General features: G+C 44.8%; 1 protein-coding gene across 1 annotated transcript; it reads left to right on the top strand.

Annotated features, from left to right (window-relative positions):
• The first annotated feature begins 264 nt into the window (after positions 1-264).
• LOC111603163 (probable U3 small nucleolar RNA-associated protein 11) lies at positions 265-1,177 on the top strand. The gene is made up of 2 exons (XM_023320641.2): positions 265-865; positions 932-1,177. The coding sequence occupies exons 1-2, from the start codon at positions 383-385 to the stop codon at positions 1,136-1,138; spliced, it is 690 nt and encodes a 229-aa protein (XP_023176409.2). The 5' UTR covers positions 265-382; the 3' UTR covers positions 1,139-1,177.
• The last annotated feature ends 20,452 nt before the right edge of the window (positions 1,178-21,629 follow it).

Genomic DNA, 21,629 nt, shown 5'->3' with positions numbered 1-21,629 from the left:
TTCCTGCTCACTGTTGAGCTTCTGCCAATAAATTTAATTTACAAAAGAATAGGCGAGTAAGAAAAGGAATTACAAAATCCGTTTATGTAGTGAACCTATAACACACACAACAGGTGTCAGTATGAGTTATCGATAGGTAATAAACATAAAACGCGTTTCGTGCTAATCGCTTGCCGCTACTAACAGCTGGTAGATGTAAACTAGCAACAAACAAAAAATATGGGTGCAGAACAGCTGACGACCTTTTACTTATCGATAAGTATATACCATAAAACGCATTTATGCGCTGCAATTTCTGTTAACGCAATTTTGAGTTTCTGCTGAGGGCTACACGTTTTTTTAATAAACAATTGTTTGCTAGCGTTTCTGGCAAAAGAACATAATGTCGTCGTGGAAAAAGGCATCGAAGAGCAATCAAAAGGTGCATCGCGAGCGCCACCAGCCTGAGGCCCGCCAGCATCTCGGCCTGCTCGAGAAGAAAAAGGACTACAAGAAGCGTTCAAATGATGCCCACCGCAAGGAGAAAACATTGAAGTTGCTCCACAAGAGGGCATTAAACAAGAATCCGGATGAGTTCTACCATCACATGATCAACTCCAAGCTCACAGACGATGTGCACCATGAAAAAGAGGAAAAGGACGAACATACGTCCGAACAACTAGCGCTCATGCAGACCCAGGATCTCAAGTACGTCATAATGAAAGTCACCGTGGAACGCCGCAAGCTGGAGCGGCTACGCGCCACGCTCGTTGATGTGGACGGCAAAGCTAACCAGAACATGCACTATACCTTCAATGAGCAGGGTGACCCACAGCCAGCGACAGCCGCCACGCTTGGAGAGCGCCTGGAGGCAAGCGAAAGCGCAGTGAGTAGCTTCTCTAAGGCACACTATAGGCGTCTTCATTATATATAAATGCTCCAATTCGTATAGGACACGGCCACCAGAACCCACAGACAACAGCTATTGAGTGAGTTAAAGAAGCGCGAGCAGCGCGTACGCGAACTAACCATTGTCCAAGAGAAACTGGAAATGAAGCACGCCCTCAAACGGCCACGCCTACTTAAGCCCAAAAAAGAGAAGCGCGGCACCAAGGACAGCGCGCCCGTCTATAAGTTTAAATATGAGCGCAAGAAGTAGAGTACTCAAGTTAGGCCATAAATATATCGTTTTCTAGAGGCAAAAATAAACAGCTGTGTATTGTGTAGGGAATTGTGGGAAAAATATTAATATTATGTAAATGTTACAGAATGTGTGTGTGAAGTTGAATATATTAGAATCTAACAGATGCATTAAATTAAATTTAATATGTTTAGCACAGCTATCGGTGGCTTGTTAAGTGTTAGCACTAGCAGAGGACTGTTAGAATTAGCACAGCTGTCAATGAACTGTTAAATGTTAGCAGCTGTCAGTGGACTGTTAACTGTTCACATTAGCGAGGACATAAACCTTTATTGGCCTTACGATATTCGAATTAGTTGCTTATGCTTTACGCCAATAGAGGGCGCTGCAAGAGAATCTTAGCTTCGATTATAATAGAAGTTCATATAAATTTAATGCTTCCATTAAATTTTAAAAGTAAACTTAGCTTTATTAATTTTTATTATTAGGAATGCAATAGTTTCTCTGGAATACCATTATTTTTAATTTGGTGTTCCTTTGGCTTAAGAAATTTGATTTGCTCAATCTGAACCTGAATCTCGCTCTGTGGGCGTCTGTCATCCTTCAAGTTGAAAAGTTATAACTGTATTATTAGTGCAAAAGCCTTGATCTTGACATTATCTATCTGTTGTTGACATGCGAACAGCACTCGATGAACAGGAGACGCGCGCGTTGTTGACACAGAAGCGAGAGAAGCAAGGGGAAGGGGATGGAGAAGGGGAGGGGGAGGGGCACTGAGGCCAACTCATCAGCAGCCAGTCAAGCCACCTCAACCCACCTCAGCCACCCTGTCGCGCCCAGTTTCGAATTACAAACCCAATTGAAGCTAGTTAAAAAAAAAAAGAAAAAGAGAAAAAAAGATTTTGATGCGTGGATTTTTGGTTTGAATTTGTTTTTGTATTCCTTTTGTATTTTGATTTTTGGAATTGGGTGGGGCGAACCCCTGGGCTGAGTGCGCCGCTTGTTTTGACGACCGCATGACAAGTCCGATTAGGCAGTCCCAAGCCCAATCCCGACCCAGATCAACCCCTACTCTCTCCGGGTGAGTGTCAACACGGCAAACGGTTTGCTGCATCATTTGCTGCGGCGAATGCGTTTCATCAAAATGTTGTCATATGTTTTTATGGCCACACAGGGAGAAAGAGAGGGAGGGAGAGAGAGCCGACTCTCTCAGTCAAATTTGTTAGTCAGCGTGCAATTAGCTTGCAAATGGATTTTGCACCTTTGCCACTTGTCCGCTGCTGGGGACTGAGGTGTGCAGCAGGAGCTTGTGGAATGAGCAAGCGATGGCAACGGCAACGGCAACGGCCACGCCCACATCCGCATCCGCACTCGCAGCCGTGACACAGCATATCGGACAGCAGCGGCGTCGTTGCTGCACGTGTAAAACAGTTCGACACGTGACCGCACGTGCCACCAGCAGCCGCTGCTGTCCCCGCTTCGAGCCCCGCTCTCTCCTTCCGGCTGCTGGGCTGCTGCGATAAGCGCAACTTTGACAATTGCTGCGAGATGTCAAAGACCAGGTTACGGCAACAGGAATTGGGTTGCTCGAGCGACACTCTGACGTTCCGTTATCTTGATATGCCGCCGGCTAAAAGGGACAGCCGGACAGCCCAACAGAACGAGAGCGAGGCGGGCAAGGCAGCGTCAACTACAGACGCAGCCTACGACTGCACAGCTCAGCCTCAGCCTCAGCCTCAGTCTCTGAATCGATGGTTTTGTTAACGTAAATATCTTAATTCGCCGCTTCACCGCCCACGACACGCGTTAATCGTGTGCTTTTGACATGAGAATTTTTAAATGAAATGCGACAGTCCCATTGCCCGGACACACCTCCCCCTGCCCCTCCCAACCCTGAGAAAGTCCTGGACAGTTTCTCACCCAGAGCTAAATCGAATATATCTCTATGTATAGAAGAGCAGGAGAAACCAAAGCTGAGCGAATACTAAATAATAAAAATGATAACCGTAATGAATGCCAAAAGCATTTCAAGAAGAATTCCTTTTGACTTATTCCCGATGGCTTCGAATTTGAATGCAGCTCAACTTTTACCTACTTTAGTCTTCAGACTATCTTTGGCTATGCTCTGAACCCATTGAATAGGCCGACTTTGTGAAAATGTATGTAACAGGCAGAAGGTGGTAGGGCAGACCCCTTAAAGCATATATATGTACGATCAGCACAAGCTAAATTGAACCATGTTTGTCCATCTGTCCAAGTGTCCGTCTGTCCGTGTGAACGCAGCGATCTCGTTATTCACAAAAGCTAGAGACTTGACATTTAAATTGTTTACTCATGCGTGCCTTACGCTGTACGAGCTTATCGAAAACATGATGAGCATTCCGATAAAAATGATAACTTATTCCGATAAAAATCGATTGACTTTGTTTTTTAAGCGTAGCTTGAATATCGTCCATGTTAGGAGCTTCAGGCTTACTCTGTACTCTGTTCCTGTTATGAATACGCAGACTTTTTGAATATTGCTGTTGGAATACCTGCTCCTCTTTCACTAAAATTTTCGAAAATAAACCTTTTTTAAATACTAGAGACTTGAGCCTTGGCAAAAATACAGATATGAATGTCATCATCCCACGCTGTGTGCATGTTTCGTTTGCAATGTCTGTAGAAAAGAATCGTAGAAGGATTGCAATATCGCCTACTTGCAGGCCTCAGGGTATTTGCTAGTCGAGCGGACTCGACTGGAGTTATGTATAAATATAGTACACTATGCAGTTCTCTGATAACAATACCTTCGTAATCTTTCAGCTGCTTAGAGCTTTTTCAAGATGTGTTGAAGAGGCGGAAGAAGGCATGGCAGACCCCCTAAAGTAGGCATGTTCGCCTGCCTGTCTGTATAGAGAGAAGAGTTTGATATTGATATGCCTCTAGTATGGCAATATCATATAATATAAAATATAATAATACCATATAATATAGTATAATATTCTATACTCTATACTCAATACTCGATACTCAGCTCATGCAATATCCTTATCATCGGCAGCTAAAGACAAGAGCTCAGCACAGTTTTTGATTTGCTGTGGCCTCAGAAACTCTGATGCTTCTCTCTGCTCAATTTGATTGGTTTTGCGACTCTTAACTAAGCTTAGCTGATTTGTCTAGTGGGTCAGCTCGCACCACTCTAGCTCTAGCAGCCATCGTTGAGGAACCTGCAGAAATTTGAGTCGCGCAGCAGTCGCCGAGGCCATTAATTTAAATGCCAACTAGAAGTCAACAGGCGCTGGCAAATCCTATAAGCAAATGTTCCAGCTCAGCGGTGCAGTGGTGCAGTGGTGCTCAAGTGCAACCCCTTTTCAGTCTCCGCTATGCGCACCAAAAAACCCGAAAGCTAAGCGCACTTTTCGCTGCTTTTTTATAAACTGTTACGAATGTGCTGCAAATGTGTGCGTGTGAGTATGTGTGTGTGTGTGCGTATGTGTGTGTGTCTGTGTGAAATCGTACAAGTATTTTTTATTGTGCGAGTTAACTTTGAAGTGTCGCTGTTTATGGGCTGCGCAAGTGCCCCTTTTCTCTGCATATGCAGAGAGATGATCAAACCCTCTGCCTCTGTCTCTACCCCTGCGCCCTGCCCCGGAACACTTTGTACCCCTGCTCCGTGGCCTTAGCTGGGCCTGCCTGTCACTCAGCTTGTAAGCAGGACAGGCAAAGGCTCAGGCACAGGCACAGACTAACCCCTAAATTGACCTTTAAAACTCCCAAATGCGCAATTTATCATTTCCTCACCAAAGCGTGGCAAGAATAAAGGAAGGTGGGGCACAGGGAAGGGGGCGGGGGGAATGATGCTGCGTATATGTGTGGATTCTGTCAGGAACTGTTGCCTGCTGCCTGCTGCCATCAATCGTTTAGAATGAAGAGACCCTGGGCACAGGCTCTGGTTAGGTTAGATGGAACGGCATGGCATGGGGGCGGCTGCTCAGTCGGATAACTCAGTAGCGATAGCGCTGGCGATAGCGACAGTGACACGGCGACAAATCTGATATCAGATGTGTCCCGAGACGAGGCTTAAGCGCACATAAAGCGCACACCCACAAAAACCGCTAGACGAGAAGTCCCATCCGCGCAGGCCTATGCCCCCGCCCTACGCCCGCACGCATTTGACCCTTTCGCCGGGCTTTCGGCATTCGTTACGCCATATAAGTTTCTCGTTGCGGTCCCAGCCCTAACATATAGTAATAAGAATTGAGTGACTACAATTTGATATACTAGAAGAAGTCCCATCTTTAACTCTCCATGGCTTGAAACTGCAAAATGAAAAAAGGAAACTTCTACAACTGGGCAGAGCTTTGAATGTTTGTAAGAATTAATATTTGTATACAATATAGCATGATTCTGTTTCTAAATATATATATTTATATATAAATAGATATATATATATAAATATATATAAATAGATATATATATATAAATATATATAAATAGATATATATATTAAATTCATATCATTTCAACGACTGTTGAATGTGTTTTCTGCACATTCGTTTGATTGGAATCTCGTGTTAAAAAATTTATTTCGATTTTGTAATTGGATACTCAAACTATCCCTTGCCAATATTTAAGCCACTTCTGCTATATATATACATATTTTATGGCATTTTTTGTATAATTGTGCGCTAAGTTTTTTCGACTCAGATTCAGTTCATTCGGCATAAAATTTATCTCATGTCTTTATACCTTGAACCCATTGAACAAGGTGCGAAACAGCCAGAAGAAGGCGTGGCAGATCTTTTTAAGTATATCTTGATCAGAGGGGCAAGCTAAGTCGATCTAGTTCCGTGCGTCTGGCTGCCTGTCTGTCCGTACGTCCTGCTCTTCCTCTGCCTGTCTGTCTGTCCCTCTGTGTGTCCGTCCTTCCGTATGGATTTAATTGTTTCAGTCAAGTTGGTTTCAAGTAATCGATATTATATGGTCACACTATAATCAGATATGGTCCTCTTAAGCTTAGATATGAAACGAAAAAGCAAATTACTGTGGAAGGCGTTAACCAACGCTGCATCGCTTGGCCACAATGCCTTAGGCCCAAATGGGCAGCACTTGTAACTAAAACTGTAACAACTTTCTGTCTGTCCGTCCGAGCGTCGGTCTGTTTGTCTCCTTTTGGGTTGCTCAATGCCGAGCAAAATCTTTGATCCTATTAAAATCGTAGACCAAACGCTCCAAAAGTTGATGATGCTTGTGCTGGTTTCTTTCGGGTCACGAGAGGGCGAGGGGCGAGGGACGAGCAGGACGAGAGCAGCACGACGAGCAGGTGGAGTACACAACATGTGCAAGCATGTCACCCATTTGGTACACCAACATTAGCAGCAACAAAGGCAGCAGGCGAGCGCTGGCATGGCCCAGCGCACCCTTCAGGTTGGGCCCTAACCCCGGGCGCTTGGCTGCACATGAATGTTGCGAAAGGAAAGTGTGAACAACATTTTTCATAAATTTAACAGGCAGAGGCAGGCGAGAAGCAGGAGAAGCAGGCGACAGGTCGGCCAGCACGGAGTACGAAGGACGAACAATGAAAACAATAGAGCGAACAAGAGCAATAACAATAAACGATAGATATTTACCACAGCAGGCGAGCAGCAGCAGCAGCGGCAGCGGCAGCGGCAGCAGCAGCTAGAGAAAGTGAGAGGGAGCGAGCGATGCTCTGAGGGTGAGGGAGCAGCGACCCCTCGGGAAGCGATGCAGAAAAAGTCTCCTGAGGTTTGGCAGCTCCGCATGCTACGTAGCCGGGAGACAATAACAAACCAATTACAGTTAGATTGGCCGCATATTAAAAATCGAATGAGAAACACATCTGTCGCACTCCAGACCTCGGCCAGACCTTCCAGTCGTCGTCCATCCCTGCCCAGGAACTGTGCGCCGCTTCTACTCCGACGCCAAGTTACTCCTTCTGCGTTTTTGGCAACTGTTTCAAAAAAGAGAAAAAAACGAGCAGAAACAGAAATACACACATATTAAGGAGGCAGGACGAGAGCAACAACAAAAAGAAGCAGGCGTAGAAACCTGCTGGGACAACCCAGGGGCGGCGCTGGCCAGGCGGCGGGAGGGGGTCGAGCAGCGGGCGGGCCATACAACTAAAATAAAATATGATTATGAAATGATTATTATAATTATGCTGGCGTTTCGGCGTTTGGCAGCATCTTCACAGATGTTGTTGCCGTTAACTGGGACCACGCCCTCCGCCAGCCCGCCGACCCGCCGGCCTGCCAGCTTGGTACACCACGCCTCCGTCAAAGGCGGCGACACACAAAGCAGCACAAAAACGAGGACAAGCGAATAACCAGAGCCAAGCGAGCTGGTTAATAATAAGCCCAAAAATTAGGGCGTGCTGTGGACTCACCGATACAACAACAACAACAGCAACAGCAGCAACAGCAACAACAGCAACATCAACGACTACAGCAACAACACATCATATTCCCACGTATAAATTCATATTTGCTTTTAATGCGTGGGGGATTCACAAGGAGGAGGGGGGCTCTTTAAGGGGAGTTGGGGCGAGCGGGCGTGCAGCGTTTCTGTGTCCTTACTTATTATCTTGGGGAGGCGTTGAAAATCCTCTTAAGGTAAACTGTGCATTATTAATGATACTAGGTTGATTGGGGGAGAAGCGGAGGTTGGCTACAGTTGCTTGAGCGGAGACATAATTCCCAAACGTGTCTATTGATATAACCAAATGTGAACAACTGACAGAGTCGCTTAGGTTAAGCAAATAGAGCCTTGGGACTGCAGCTCAATTGTAATACCTAGTCACATGAAGATAACTATGAACTTTAGAATGGTTTTGTCTTAAACTGAATTCGTGATAGTGATGTGGGCCGATTGTCCTAAGACTTGGCCTGAATCCTTGATACTTCCGCGTTCATAAGACCGAAACCGCAGAGGAGTCAAAAGCAGCTGAGGCGAAGGGTTTTCCATGTCAAGCAGTTCTAGTTTACTGCAAGATATCAATATATATATATAGAAGAATGTGAGCCTTAGATATAGTTTATACTGGTTTGTCTTGAGCTGAGTTTTTGATACTTCCGTGTGCCAAACATCAATAGTTATTTTTCCACACAAAGATCAATAAATTCAAACTTTCTCGGAACTCGTACGACTTGCAGATCTTAACCCTTAGTCGGAAAACTAAAAAGACTTCAACTGTATATAGAACCTTTCTTCAGTGCATCAACTCCACTGGCGCTAGGTTAACTGCTTCTCCATGCCACAACTCTCCAGAATTCGAGTAGAACTGTTAGCTGTGTCTAAGCCCCGTTTAGCTTGCCAGCGCTGAGAGGGAAAAGTTTTGCATCAAATTTCTGAGCTATTTCATAGTGTTTTCGGCATATCTTTGCGTTTGTCAACGGCAAGCCATTGGCAAGCTGTTTAAGCTATAGCTTAAAGCCGTCGCCACGTTGAGTATTACATTGATGTTGATCTTCCAGAGCATTTGATGTGAACAAACGCTTCGATTATCGAGCTGCCAATCTTTGACTGCGCTGTCCTCGAGCGCAATTTGCATGCCATGCAATGCAGTTCAATGTAAGAGCATCAGAGTGCGAGATTGCTTTTTGTTTCCTCCTTCTCTGCCTCGCACTCTTGCTGCTTTATCTGGTCTTTTTTTGGCATTTCAGTAAATCCTAGACCAAGTGCCACCTAGTTCTCATTCAACTATGGCCAACATCCACAGCGTTGACGAACGCTCTACAAAAAGTTCAATCAACTGGCATTTCCAGTTGCCAGTTGCCAGTTGGCAGTTGGCAGTTTGGCTTGTAGCCACCGTCCCGCTGTCTAATAATTCACCTGTTCAGCCACACCACAAGCCACCACGCACACCCCGCCACCTCAGCTTGTGTTACCTTCGATTTGATTTTGGGCTTCTGTCTGTTTTGTACGTTTGCCACTGCTTAATTTTATAAGTAATGCATTCGATTCTCTTACCTTTTTTTTTGTTAATGGGTGGGAGGCGAGGTGAGGTGGCAGTGGCAGCGGCAGTGGCAGGTGGGGCAGCATTTGTGCCCATCAGCTTGGAACTTGGACTTGGCTGCCTTGTGATGCGGAAGCGATGCGCATAAAATCAGCAGCGCGTAAGGAACAGGATGAAACAGAGTAGTGAAAAGGAGTGGGTAAGGAAGAGAGAGAGAGAGAGGGATAGAGGGAGTGAGTGAGAGAGGCTGCTAAATGTGTCCAGAGCTGTGTCGACACCAGCTCGAAGGCAGTCGCCTTCACAGCTGCCAACTGGAATTCAGTTGGATCTGAAGCTGGAGTTCAGTTTATTTCGTATCAATCAAAACGACGCGCTTGCTGAGAGACGTGGGCTTGGACCGGGACCTAAGCTAAAGATTTGACATGGATCAGTAATCTAATACCAGATTACGTATACGCATGGTGGGTTCCTGTATTGCACCCCGCCCACATTCGCCTTCACCCCCAACACCCTCCTGCCCTCGGTATTGCTGTCGACTGTTATGCAGTAAGTCACACAAATGCTACACACACACACACACACACACAGATACCGATTACTGCGGTGTATCGGTTTGCTGGCTGGCTGGCTGGCTGACTGGCTGGCATGAATGAATGGATGAATGAGCGCTCAGGCCGAGTCAAGGCGCGCTGCCAGCCGGGAATGGCAAATGGGGCGACTATCTAACCAGCCATCGCCTCCGTTTCCCCGCTGCCTCCGCTGCCTGCGTCGCCTCCGTCTTCTCTGTGTGTGTCTGTTTGTCTGTCAGTTGGTCCGCTCGTCAGTCGCACAGTCAGTCAAGAGTTTATATCGATGATGACGGCACTGATATAACTACAGACAGAGCCAGACATGAAACGTCGCTTGGCTGACTGCCTGACTATCCGGCCAAGCTATCTCGAGGGTTGGCACACACACACACACACACACACACACATACACACGCACACAGCTGGCAAAGTTTTATGCTTGTTTGAGTCCGATTTTGGTTGACGACTTTAGCATAAAGTTATTACTCGAGCAGAGCCAGTGCCTGAGCCAAAGGTAACAAAATTCAGCACCGAGGATTACAAATAGAAGCAAAAATATTTGCTGCTGCTGCTGCTGCTGCTGTGTAAGGCGTTGTCCCAGACTCGAAACTGAAATCGAACCCGAACCCCAAGCCCCAAACCCCAAGTCCAAAGCCCAAAGCCCAAAGCCAGCGCCAGAGCCATCTCTCGGGTAGCGTAACAAATGAGCTTTGGGTGTCGCCTTTGTCGATGGGCGCCTTATCGAGCCTGGCCTGGCCTGCCACTGAAATGGCACAGTGGTACGAAATAGGCATGAGCTCAGCTTCGTATTGCTATGCTTGATGCTTGAAATATAAAAATTGATGGATTCGCAGGGACTTTTCGAAGATAAATTCTTGTTTTTGCCCAGACTCATTCAGTTTTAATGCGTTTTTGACCACGGTGCAAGGGACTGAAGCTCAGAGCCATAGATAGAACACTGATATATATGGACTCATTGAGGTCTCTGTGCTGTGCGTTCGTGTGTGCGTGTGTGTGTGTGTGTGGCAGATATAAAGATAGACTGATAGGCCCACGGCCTTACAGTTTCTGACTGTTTGAGGGGCTGCTGAGATCTGGGCTGGGAGTGGGGCGGTTGCTGGGACTGGGTTTATGGCCGCCAAAGCGTGGCAACCACCAATACGGCCAATTCTCTCTTCGTGCCACACACTCTTGACATGCAACGCCCCAAAAAATACACACACACACACACACACTAAGCATGTTAAGCGGGGTGTAACTATATTTTGTTGATATCCGGCCGACATTTTTGCCGTAAGAAATTGTGGCTGCTCTTGTAGCTGTTGTCGTTGTTGTTGTTGTTGTTGCTTTGGGGTCGCCTCAACGTTGTTTGAATACGTTTATTCTTTCTTCCTTGTGGTACGTGACTGAAACGCCATTGCTTGTATTTGTTGTGCAGCTCCTCTCGTTGCTGGGCTGGCTTACGATTCGATTCATGCTCTTAGATTTTATATGGTATATAGGAACGATATCGAGAAATCATCTCTGGCAGTTTGCTTAAATATTTTAATGAATTTCAGGCGTTATTTACATAGAGCTAGATGTGCGATAGAAACGCTTTCCTTTGGCTTCAGCTTGACCTTTGCTCTGCTAGACATAGTCTGGCGTTGCCAGAGCTCTGCTTGGGAGGCGTTAGTTAACTTTAATGCAGAGCTGACTTAATCTAAACTAAGGTAGTTACTAGCTCAAATGGGCTTCTCAGGCATCATCAAATTTCGTAGTCTCAAGTTGGAAATCTTGTGCCACGTGCTAAGCTGGGCGCACATTTTGCTTATATTATTATTATTATTATTATGATTATTTTGCTGTAACTATTTGGCACAGAGAAATTTGGCGAGATTTCCATCATCGCACGTCTCCCAATGGGGCACTGAAAAATGCGTCTGTGTGTGATTTATAAGAGGAGGTCCTAGGGGCTGGGTGTACTAGCTGTGCTTACCTTAGAGTACGGAACGTTCTGGGTACATAATATCCATTAGCCATTACTTTTATGTACCTTTGCCGTGCCACGAAATGACAACAACAAGCCGAACGAGCCAACGAGCCAACGAGCCAACGAGCCAACGAGCGAACGACCCAACGAGCCAACGAGCACTCGACGAGCCATCGTAAAAGCAAAGCAATTTCGCATTCACACTGACACTGACTGATATGCCAGCAGCATAATGGAACTGCCAGGAGTGCGTCTCCAGCCTCAGCTTCAGCCTCGGTTCCATGCTCGTATTTGTGGCTCCTGGTTTTGTGCTTTGTGCGGCATCTTCTTCTTCTTCATCTTCCTTAGCCTGTCATTCATTTCTTATCTTGGCTCTGGAGCTGTTGCTGTTGCTGTTGCTGTTGCTGTTGCTGTTGCTGTTGCTATTGCTGTTGAATGTGTCTCTAGGCTGTCATTTTGCTTTCGATGAATATCTGCAGCCCAACTACAACTACACACACACACACACATACACACACATAGACACAGTCTTCATCGTGAACGTGTAATCATCATCGTCATCAACATCAGCAGCAACAACGACGCGAAATCGTTGTGTTCCAAATAGCCTCATTGAGCCGGCTCGTACAGCTCCCAATCTTGTTGCCTCCAACCCTCGCTCTATCAATGCCACGCCCCACAATGCCAGCCCAGGTTGCCCCAACCACACACAGTCACACACACAGAGGCAAAAAACTTGAGCATGTTTGTATATGCGGCTTGGGAGTTGGCATTGCCTTTGCCTTTGTCATTGTTGTTGCTGCTGCTGCTGCTGCTGCTGTTGTTGTTGTTGCTATTGTTGTTGTTGTCGTTGCCAGAGCATCGAGAGCTGTTGTTATTACAACAAGCACAACTTTTTATCACCGCTGCCACCCTCAAAATGCCAGTCAGCGTCGCATCGTCAACAGCAGCAGCTGTAGCTGTAGCTGGAGCAGGCGAATCGGGCCAACAGCAGGAACAACGTTTGTCCTGGTTGTATGTCGAGCTTTTTTGGAGTTTATGGTCTTTGTCACACACACACACAGACACACAGACATACACACGCTCACACACCCACACAAAGAGTGAGAGACACGGCGCAGGCAGCCAGTCAACTGTTATGTGCTCAGCCATTGAAACGTTTTATCAAAACTACCCACGGCAGCAAATGGAGAATTGGAGCCCGCTGCTGGAGCCATTGGATAGCAATGGCTTTGCTGCCAAACCCATACAGAAACAACCTGTCGTCCAACTCACACTTTGCCATCCACCTCCACACGGCGCTGCCCCCTCCTCGCCTGCCGCTTCCCAGCCATTGCCATTGTCAGGTTTCAGGCTTTGCTCGCGAGGTTCCCTCCTAAAGTTTTGCATAGATTTGATTTTACTTTCGCTTTGCCCTATATTCATCTATTATTTTGTAAGCTTTATCAAGCAATTTAGATTGCGCATAGTTGCTCGGCTTATGAATATGCCATGGTCGAAAACTAAGTGCTCATCTAAAGCAATATAGCTGTACTAAGCTATCCTCATCCTTACTCAATATCCTGCTAGGAGTCCAATATTACATAGTTTTCTAGAAATATTTAGTCGATTTTGCTTGGCAACTTTTGATGATTTTTAATGGATCTTGGATGGACTTACTACATATTTGTATAGAAACAAGGCTTAGCCCTATATTGCCGAGTCGAGAGGCCATAAACTTACTAAGCAACTCTCGCTTGGCTGCGTGTGTGGGTGTTCGGCTGTTTGTTGTTGTCTGTGTGCCTTTCAAGGGTCAAATTGTAAACGAAATACGAGCGCTGAGGGAACGGCTGCCACACGCTAGCATTGGCAGCGCAGTTGCCTGATTTTGATGGGCTGTCGACAACAACAGCAACAGCAACAGCAGCAGCAGCAACAACAACAATGTTGACAACAACACTGGCAGGCCACAAGGATATGTAGGCGTCATCGCACTGGAAACTGCCAACGTTGCCAACTCGCATTCGCACTCCGGGGACAATGTTGTTGTCGATATGTCGATGTGGCCAGTTGGATCAGTGGAGCGCACCGATGGCCAGGGTCGTGGCCATTGCTGCCACACTGTCTCTCTCTCTCTCTTTCCCTTTCTCTCTCTCTATCTCTGCTGGCCTGCGTGTGTGGGCGGTCAAAGTAACTGGTCTCGCGTCCAGCTGACGTTACGGAATGGCTACGCCATGCGACGCCACGTACACAGATAAAAATCAAACACACAATGTTCCAAAACTGCAGCTGAAGCTACAGATACCCCCACAAAGCACACAGCACACACTCACCCACACTCAAGCCCAATAGCCAACGGACAGTCAATAGTCGTCAGCAGCAGTCAGTAATAGGCAGCAAGAACAACAGCAACATTAACACAACAGCCGCATTAAAAGTAACAGTTACCTTTAATGGACACCTGCTCTTGATGCCTAGATGCACCAGTTTCTAGTCCAGCCAAAGTTATCCAAACAGGATTAGTGGCAGCAATGGCCCAACTAGCAAATCGTTTCAAGATCCAACTACCTCGACGGGACAAGGATAGCCAGGACATATTAGCTGATAAGCTGCAAGTGACTTAAAGTCAGGAGAAAGTTGCAGCCTCGCTTTCCCCTTACCTTCTTGTATTATCTTGCTTTGCTTTCGTATTTAAATGTGTAAAAATGGTTAACATTCCATTAGCCGACAAGGATTATATTTCTATCTTTACATATGATATTTTAAGGACTCAGATAAACAATAATAAATTATGTTGAACATGGGCATTTATTTAGTTGAGTCATTTATTCATATTGCTATAAAATATAACAAATAATAATAAAGCAAACTTTAAATAAATTAAAATAATAATAAATTAAATATTGTATTTTAATATATTTACATTATATTTTGCAATATATAATATTTATTTAATAATATTTTATAAAAATAAATGTATATATTTTATTTTAATATGTGCATATTATCTCAATAATATTATTTTATTTTAAATTATTCCTTTTTTTTATGTGTATATCAATTTATTTATATTTAAATTATATTTTTCTTTATTTAAATTAATATTATATTTCTAATACTAATTATTATTTTTTAAATTTTTAATTTAAATGTAGTATAATATTTTTTTAATATTGATATCATTATTTCTCTAAAATTTAATTTATGCTTTTTTATTGATTTCAATTTAGTATTGCTTTTAAGCGTAGCTTTATTTTAATTTAAAACTTTTTTTATTATTTATTTTATTTAATATGAATAAATTAGGAAATATAAATAAAATTAAAATAAGTAAAATTTATTTTTTATATTAATATATTTACATTTAGTTCAACTTATATTTTTATTTTTATTTTCTTGTGTGAGATTGCCTTAAAAAGATTGTCTGATGTCAACAAGAGGACAAATAATAAAGCCAAATAATTTGGATGATTTGCTACTCTGCTTGAGCTTCTATTGCTGTGCTTAGATAGTTCTTCGAAGATTGTTGGCATCTCTGACAAATTCAACAGCTGAATATAATACTATAATGCTATAGTATAGCTCTAGAAGCTATGAACTCGTAGTTCTCTCGTTGCCAGACAGAATTTTGGGCAATGTATCAAATACGATAGTGGATTCACTAATTATGCATGTATATATATATATATATATATATATATATTTATATATATTTATATATATATATATATAAACATATATATATATGCAAATATTGAAAACTTGGACAATTTTTGTGGACTGCGTGGCAGGTCTCAAACACTGTGCCACGTTTGCCTTGCGGTAGCTTAAAGTATGCTAATTCCCTGCATATCTTGCTCTTGCCACAGCTTAAGTCCTGAGTTAGTGTGTGTGTGTGGGCGAGCCACAAATGGGCTTTGTTGCTGTTGCTGTTGGTGTCGATTTGAGTTTTTGGGTGGTGCTTTTTTTATGGCATAGATTATCATAATTATTGTAATACTTTTGCCTGGCTTGACTTTGCTGCCAACCACCCGGCAAAGCGACGCGTCGCTGCGTGCCACAAACAGTCCCCAGCCCCACTCAAGCCCCAGACCCCACCCAGCACCAAGCCACGGCAAGCCAATCCAATCCAATCCAGTCCAATCTCTCGCCGAGTCAGCCCAACGCCCAGCGCTGGGTTTTCTTCTCTTTTTCTTTCTTTTTTTTTTTTTTTTGGCGTCTCGTTGGGCTTTTGAGCTTCAGTGATTTGCATTTTTTCTTCTGCTTTTGAATGTTTTGGCTGTTTGCTGTTGCTGTCTGCTTTACATATTTATGTGCGCCTCGCCTGGCATTGGAGATTGAGTGCCAAAGATATAGATACATATAGATGACCTGTGTGGCAGCCAGCAAGGTGTTGTTGTTGAGCTGCTGCTGCTGCTGCTGTTGTTGTTGCTGTTGTTGTTTCTGGGTTGGCTACTGCAACTGTTACAGCTAAAGCAACTCCCCCGGGTGCCGTGCCCAAAGACCTGGTCGACCAGTTAGCATCTGTTATGAAAAAACGTTACGCAAAGCGTTGCGGGGCAAGAAAAATTAGTTGCCGGATCATCAAGAGTTGCTGCTGTAGATGTTGCTGTCGCGCCCCCATGCAGCGCTCTCGATCAATGGCGCGACGGGGTTTGCGTCTTGGCGGCTCTTTGGCCGTCTCGCGCTGAAAAGATCAATCAAATTGCCTTTCAGCGCCAAACAATGGCAATGATGAGTTTTTGATTGAGCCAAAGTCGAGCCGAGCCACAACAACAGCAGCAGCAACAGCAACAACAAAATTGTTATTGCTTGCATCTCTATGGTCTCCATGTCTAGGCTGATAGACCCGCATTCGCACTCGCTCTACAGATTGCAACATGTGTCGAAGCTGCCCTTCCTCCGCTTGACGGCCTTCGCTCACACTGTTTGCTGCCTGTCAACTTCCACAACAACAGCCCCGTCGAGCCCACTTGTTTCTGTTCCAAGCCGTCCTGGCAGCGGCAGCAGCAGCCACTAAACAACTGACCGAAGGTCTCGACGGGTGCATTCGCATTCCCATTCACAGTCGCATTCACATTCGCATTTACATTCACATTCACATTCACATCCACATTCACATTTACAATCCCTATTCGCATTCGCATCCGCATCCGCATTCTGTGTGCGTTTATTTGCTGATTCGCTTGTCCGGAGTGGGCCACGGGCCGTGCTGCTTGGTCCGTGGTTCGTGTTCCGTGTTCCATGCACTGCATCTGAAGTGTGTTGTCACAGCAGCTGTGTTAATGGTGTCGCCCGTAGATAGTGGAGAGCCCTATTGGCAACAGGCTGCTCTATCGACATTAACTCTGCAGCACTTACACATGAGTATGTGTGTGTGTGTGTGTGTGTGCGTGTTGCAGTTGATTTTTGTTTATATGAAAACTTCTTTTTGACTTTAACAAATATGAATTTGCATATGAAAAAGGATTATATTGACTTTGGTAGAGTTGGGCTGAGAAATCCGTCTTAGAAATTATAATAAATGCGAGTTCGAAGGCTGAAGCTGAGCTTGTTCACTTTAAAATACATTTTAAGCCATGGGATATAGGAAAACTTCAATAAAGTTACTCCCGCTAGGACTACATAGATAGGGAAAAACAATTAGCTCGAATGTAGCTCAGAAGTGAATGTAGATGTCACTCTGAAATCTACGCGAAGAGCTTAAAGCAACACAAAAGTCTCTGTCGACTGGCTTAACGTAGTTTATCAATTAGAAATGCCAAAGATTGGCTATCAAGAAATCAATATACTGCCTGGCTGCGGTCAAATGCTTCGTGTCTGGACGTATCTCAGATGGGACAACACCCCATTGGCACTTGTCTATATTTCGGACTGGCTGCGTCGCCTGCTATGGGTGCGTCTCTATGGCTTCCGTCGTTGACTTTGGCATTTGGCAATTGCATTTAGCGCCAAATCAAATCGTCTGATAATCACGTTATAAAAGCCAAATGCGCTGAAAATTAAAGACAAGAACCGGCGTGCTCGGCATGTGGGCCCCTTGATGGCACGGCAAAGGGTCTCCGGGCACAGGTCAACCCCACCAGCTTAAAGCCAAACACCAGACACGACAACGCCGACGACAACGACAACGACAACGGCAACGACAACGACAACGACAACGGCAACGACAACGATTGCGATTGCGATTGCTGCGGCGACTGAGTGCAGAGTAAGGACGAAGGACGAACGACGCAGAACGAAGGACATTCCCCAGCCCCGTTTTTTGGCTTTGGTACATGCTGTGATTTTCGGGCAGAATTCCCGCTGGGATCTGAGAGATGCGCCGCTGACATCGCTTGGATGGCTTTGACATGGCTCGTGTTTGTTTTGCCGCAGAGGGACATGTGCAACACTCCAGGCCATATACGTCTGACTGTGTGTGTGTGTGTGCGTGTGTGTACATATGCCATTGAGTTTGGAGTGTGTATTTCACGGCCCGTCGATCTCTGCTCGCCTCGCCTCGCACCGCATCGCTTTCAACCCTCCCATCAACCCTCGCTGGGCACTATTTTGTTTGTATTTAGATTGCATTACTAAGCAAATTGCGGAAAAATTAGCGGCTGATTTGGGGATCATCTAATTACAGAGACAATCGGCTATATATCACATTACTTTGATTTCATTTCCCATTCTTGTTGTTTTCGCTTTCGTTCCAGGATGTGCCATATGTGGCCAACGAAATGCATCTGTATCGTTTTCGATTAGCCTGCTGTGGCAATTGCTTTTAGAACGTCATCATCATCACCATCATCATTATCGTCACCAGCAGCATCATCGTCATCATTATTTCATGCAAATTTTCCATTCCGGGACGGGGGAGTAGCGAAAGGAGCTACTGAACTGAAAGAGTGAAAAGGCAGTCAAAACTTTTGCCAAGACCATGGCGAAATGTTAACATTTTCTACGTTTTTCTTATTATTCTAAGATCTCTGCTCGCTTCTCTCTACGCTCTACTCTCTCTTCCCCTAACCAAGTAACTCTGCAGGCAGCAGTTGAATGGCCCTGCCCACTTGTCAAGCTTCCAGCTGCCAAAGCTATCTAGCTGAGCTCTCAATCTCACTTCAGTTAATAAAACATAGCTTTTAATGCTCATAAAGGGTTGCAATGGCATTGCCAACTGAGCGCTCAGCTTATATCCTTTGGATCAGCAGAGAAGTCAGCAGAAGTCTTCTATTTCCATTTGATCTCTGGCAGCTCACCTTGTCTAGGGCATATTCAAGTTCGGCATTGGGTTTCCTTTAGCACAGTTACAAAAAAATATATATATATACACTTGAGTAAAAGTTAAACAAGGAAGATGCTGCCAGCCACGCCCCCGCGACGCCCCAGCGCGCTCGGGTGTATTTCAGTTCGTTTTTCAGTTTTTAACAAAACACAGCCGTAGGCGATTTTCCAAAAATGATTTCAGAATGAGTTTTCTTGCCCGCTCTCCCACTCCTTGCCCTTCTTTTTGGTTCGGCAAAAGTTACAAAAGTGATTCAGGCATAAACAGGCGGACGGATGAACGGACAGATAGATGGAACAAGTCGAGCACGAGTAGAGCGGCAGGACGAGTCAACAGTCGCTCAAAATGGTTGCCAGCTTTATTGTTGCTGTTGCTGTTGCTGTTGCTGTTGCTGTTGCTGTTGCTGTTGTTGTTGCTGTTGTGCTGCTTGCGCCCCAATGAAGGAAAAGTCTTTGAAGACATTTGATGGCACGCTGTGGCAGTTGCTGTGGCAGTTGCTGTGGCAGCTACCTGAGTCAAAGCTCATTGACAATTCCTGGCCAAGCTTGACGTGAGGCCGTGGAGCTGTTCAGCAGACCGTCAGATAGCCGGAATAGGGGCTACTGCTGGTCCCTGGTCATAGCTACTGGCAACGCAGCTAAATTTGCTTTGACTGCCCGCCGCTTGATATGGCTTCCATAGGCCGCAGTCAACCCCAACCACACGGCCACCCGCCCAACATCCATTTCGTTAAGCCTCGGGGCTGATTGGGGGTTGGCATTAGAAGAAAAAGTAGACAGAGAAAACAACTGGCAATAGAATACGATTGGCGCATTGTTAGCTAAGGCCTGCTACAGGTTTCGCTGCCTAAACTGGTCGCATAGTCTTATCTTTCAACTACCCCGTAGACCCTGCTCGATCAAATACTTTAAACACTCTTGCCAAACAGATAGCAAGTCGTAAGACAAAAGCACTTGCAGAACGACTTTCTTGCTTTGATTTCACTCCTTTATTCTGTCTTCACACTGAGTGAATGTTCAAGCTTTAAAAATTCAATCAAAACCTGTGAAAAATCATCAGATAATAGTTAAGCAGAACTGAGAAGGGCTTTAACTGAGAGCAGACTGCAGTTCCGAGTGGGTCCAGGGGACATCTGTCAACTACTGTTAGCATTAGCGGCAATAGAAGCATTTCATGAGGACTTGCCACACTCTTATACTTCTACTTTCTTGAGCTCCTTCTATCGTAGCATATTTTGTGTGGCAAGTTGGAGGCGAACATATATATTGTGTACTTATGTACGTACAGCTCTGTATGCCACCTTTAACTGTTGTGTAATTGTGTTGCTGCAACAAAAACAACGATGACAATAGCAGTTTTTGTTGCCGTTGATGGGTCTCGTGTGGCGGGCTGGGCCAGGGCCAGGGCCAGAGCTTGGTCTTGGTCTTGGTCGTGGTCTTGGGCTCTGCCCTTCAGCCTTGAGAGAGTCGTTTCGTTTGTGTGCCGCATCTTTAGTTCATTTCTTTGGCTGCTGCGTGAAAACTCATTCAAAGTTGAACGCAATTTTTCTTTCACTTCTGTGCTAGCATGTGTGTGTGTGTGTGGCTGTGTAGGTGTATCTACACCCGTTGCCCGCTGCCCGCTGCCCGTCTTTCGTTTACCGTTTACCTTGACGCGCTTTATGAGATTTTGCTGGTGCAAAGGCAAACGAAATGTGTGTAAAAATAAAAAATGATAAAAGTTGCCAGATAAAAATTACACACACACACGCACACACACACAGATACACAGACACTTGCACACTCACACTGTGGCAGCTTTGCCGTTTGCCAAATCACCTGCATACAAAATGGCGTCGACGTCGCCGACGCCGCGTAGCAAGACTCAATTCCAGCCCCACTCGCAGTTGCCCCAACAACAACAACAAGTTGAGAATTGTAATTTTTCTTGGTTCATTTCCTTTGCCATTTTCGTTTCATTTTTCCTTTTGCCTCCTCAGCTGAATTGAGACTACTTCAGTGCACAGTGGAGCAAGTTCATAGAAGACGAGACTTCAACTAATTATAAACGCGAGATCTTACGAGATTTTAATATTTGCAACTGGCTCGCATTGACCGATAAATTAGAAATATATAAAATGTCAAGAGACTCTGGGGCAAAAGCACGTGCTATTTCGTACCACTGTGCGCCTTCCCTGATTCTAGAGCCGAACGCTTTCTTGCCACTTAACATCGTTCGCCTTGGCTATAACATCCTTGCGTCCTGCCTGCCTTTTTCACTCATGGCTCTGTTTGCTTTCTCTCTTCAGCCCCTCCTCCTCTCCTCCCCTCCTCCCCTTTCCCCTTTCCCCTCTTTGGCAGCACGCCTTTGTGCACATTATTCTTTTGCCACTGTGCTTGCAGTAGTTGTTGCTGTACTTTGACTACTTGGGAAATTTTTCATGATTTTCCTCTACTCTTACTTATGTACACCCACACTCACACACACACACACGCACACATACACCTACATCTACATATACATATTTTCATGACGTCGTTTTGTTTGGCTACTTTCGTTTGGAGCTTAATACGCTTCGATTGGAGCTCATTGGTTTTGTATAAAGGTAAAGATTTAATACGATAAATGCATAAAGATGGAAAGTTAACTAATCCCAACTCATAATTAATGGACTGACTAGCTAGCTATAAGATATAAGATATAAGATATAAGATATAAGATATAAGATATAAGATATAAGATATAAGATATAAGATATAAGATATAAGATATAAGATATAAGATAT

The sequence above is a fragment of the Drosophila hydei genome, unplaced genomic scaffold (genome assembly GCF_003285905.1).
Source record: "Drosophila hydei strain 15085-1641.00,03,60 unplaced genomic scaffold, DhydRS2 tig00000211-arrow-pilon, whole genome shotgun sequence".
In the NCBI taxonomy this organism is placed as follows: Eukaryota; Metazoa; Arthropoda; class Insecta; order Diptera; family Drosophilidae; genus Drosophila; species Drosophila hydei.
This window is presented reverse-complemented; position numbering and strand designations above follow the sequence as displayed.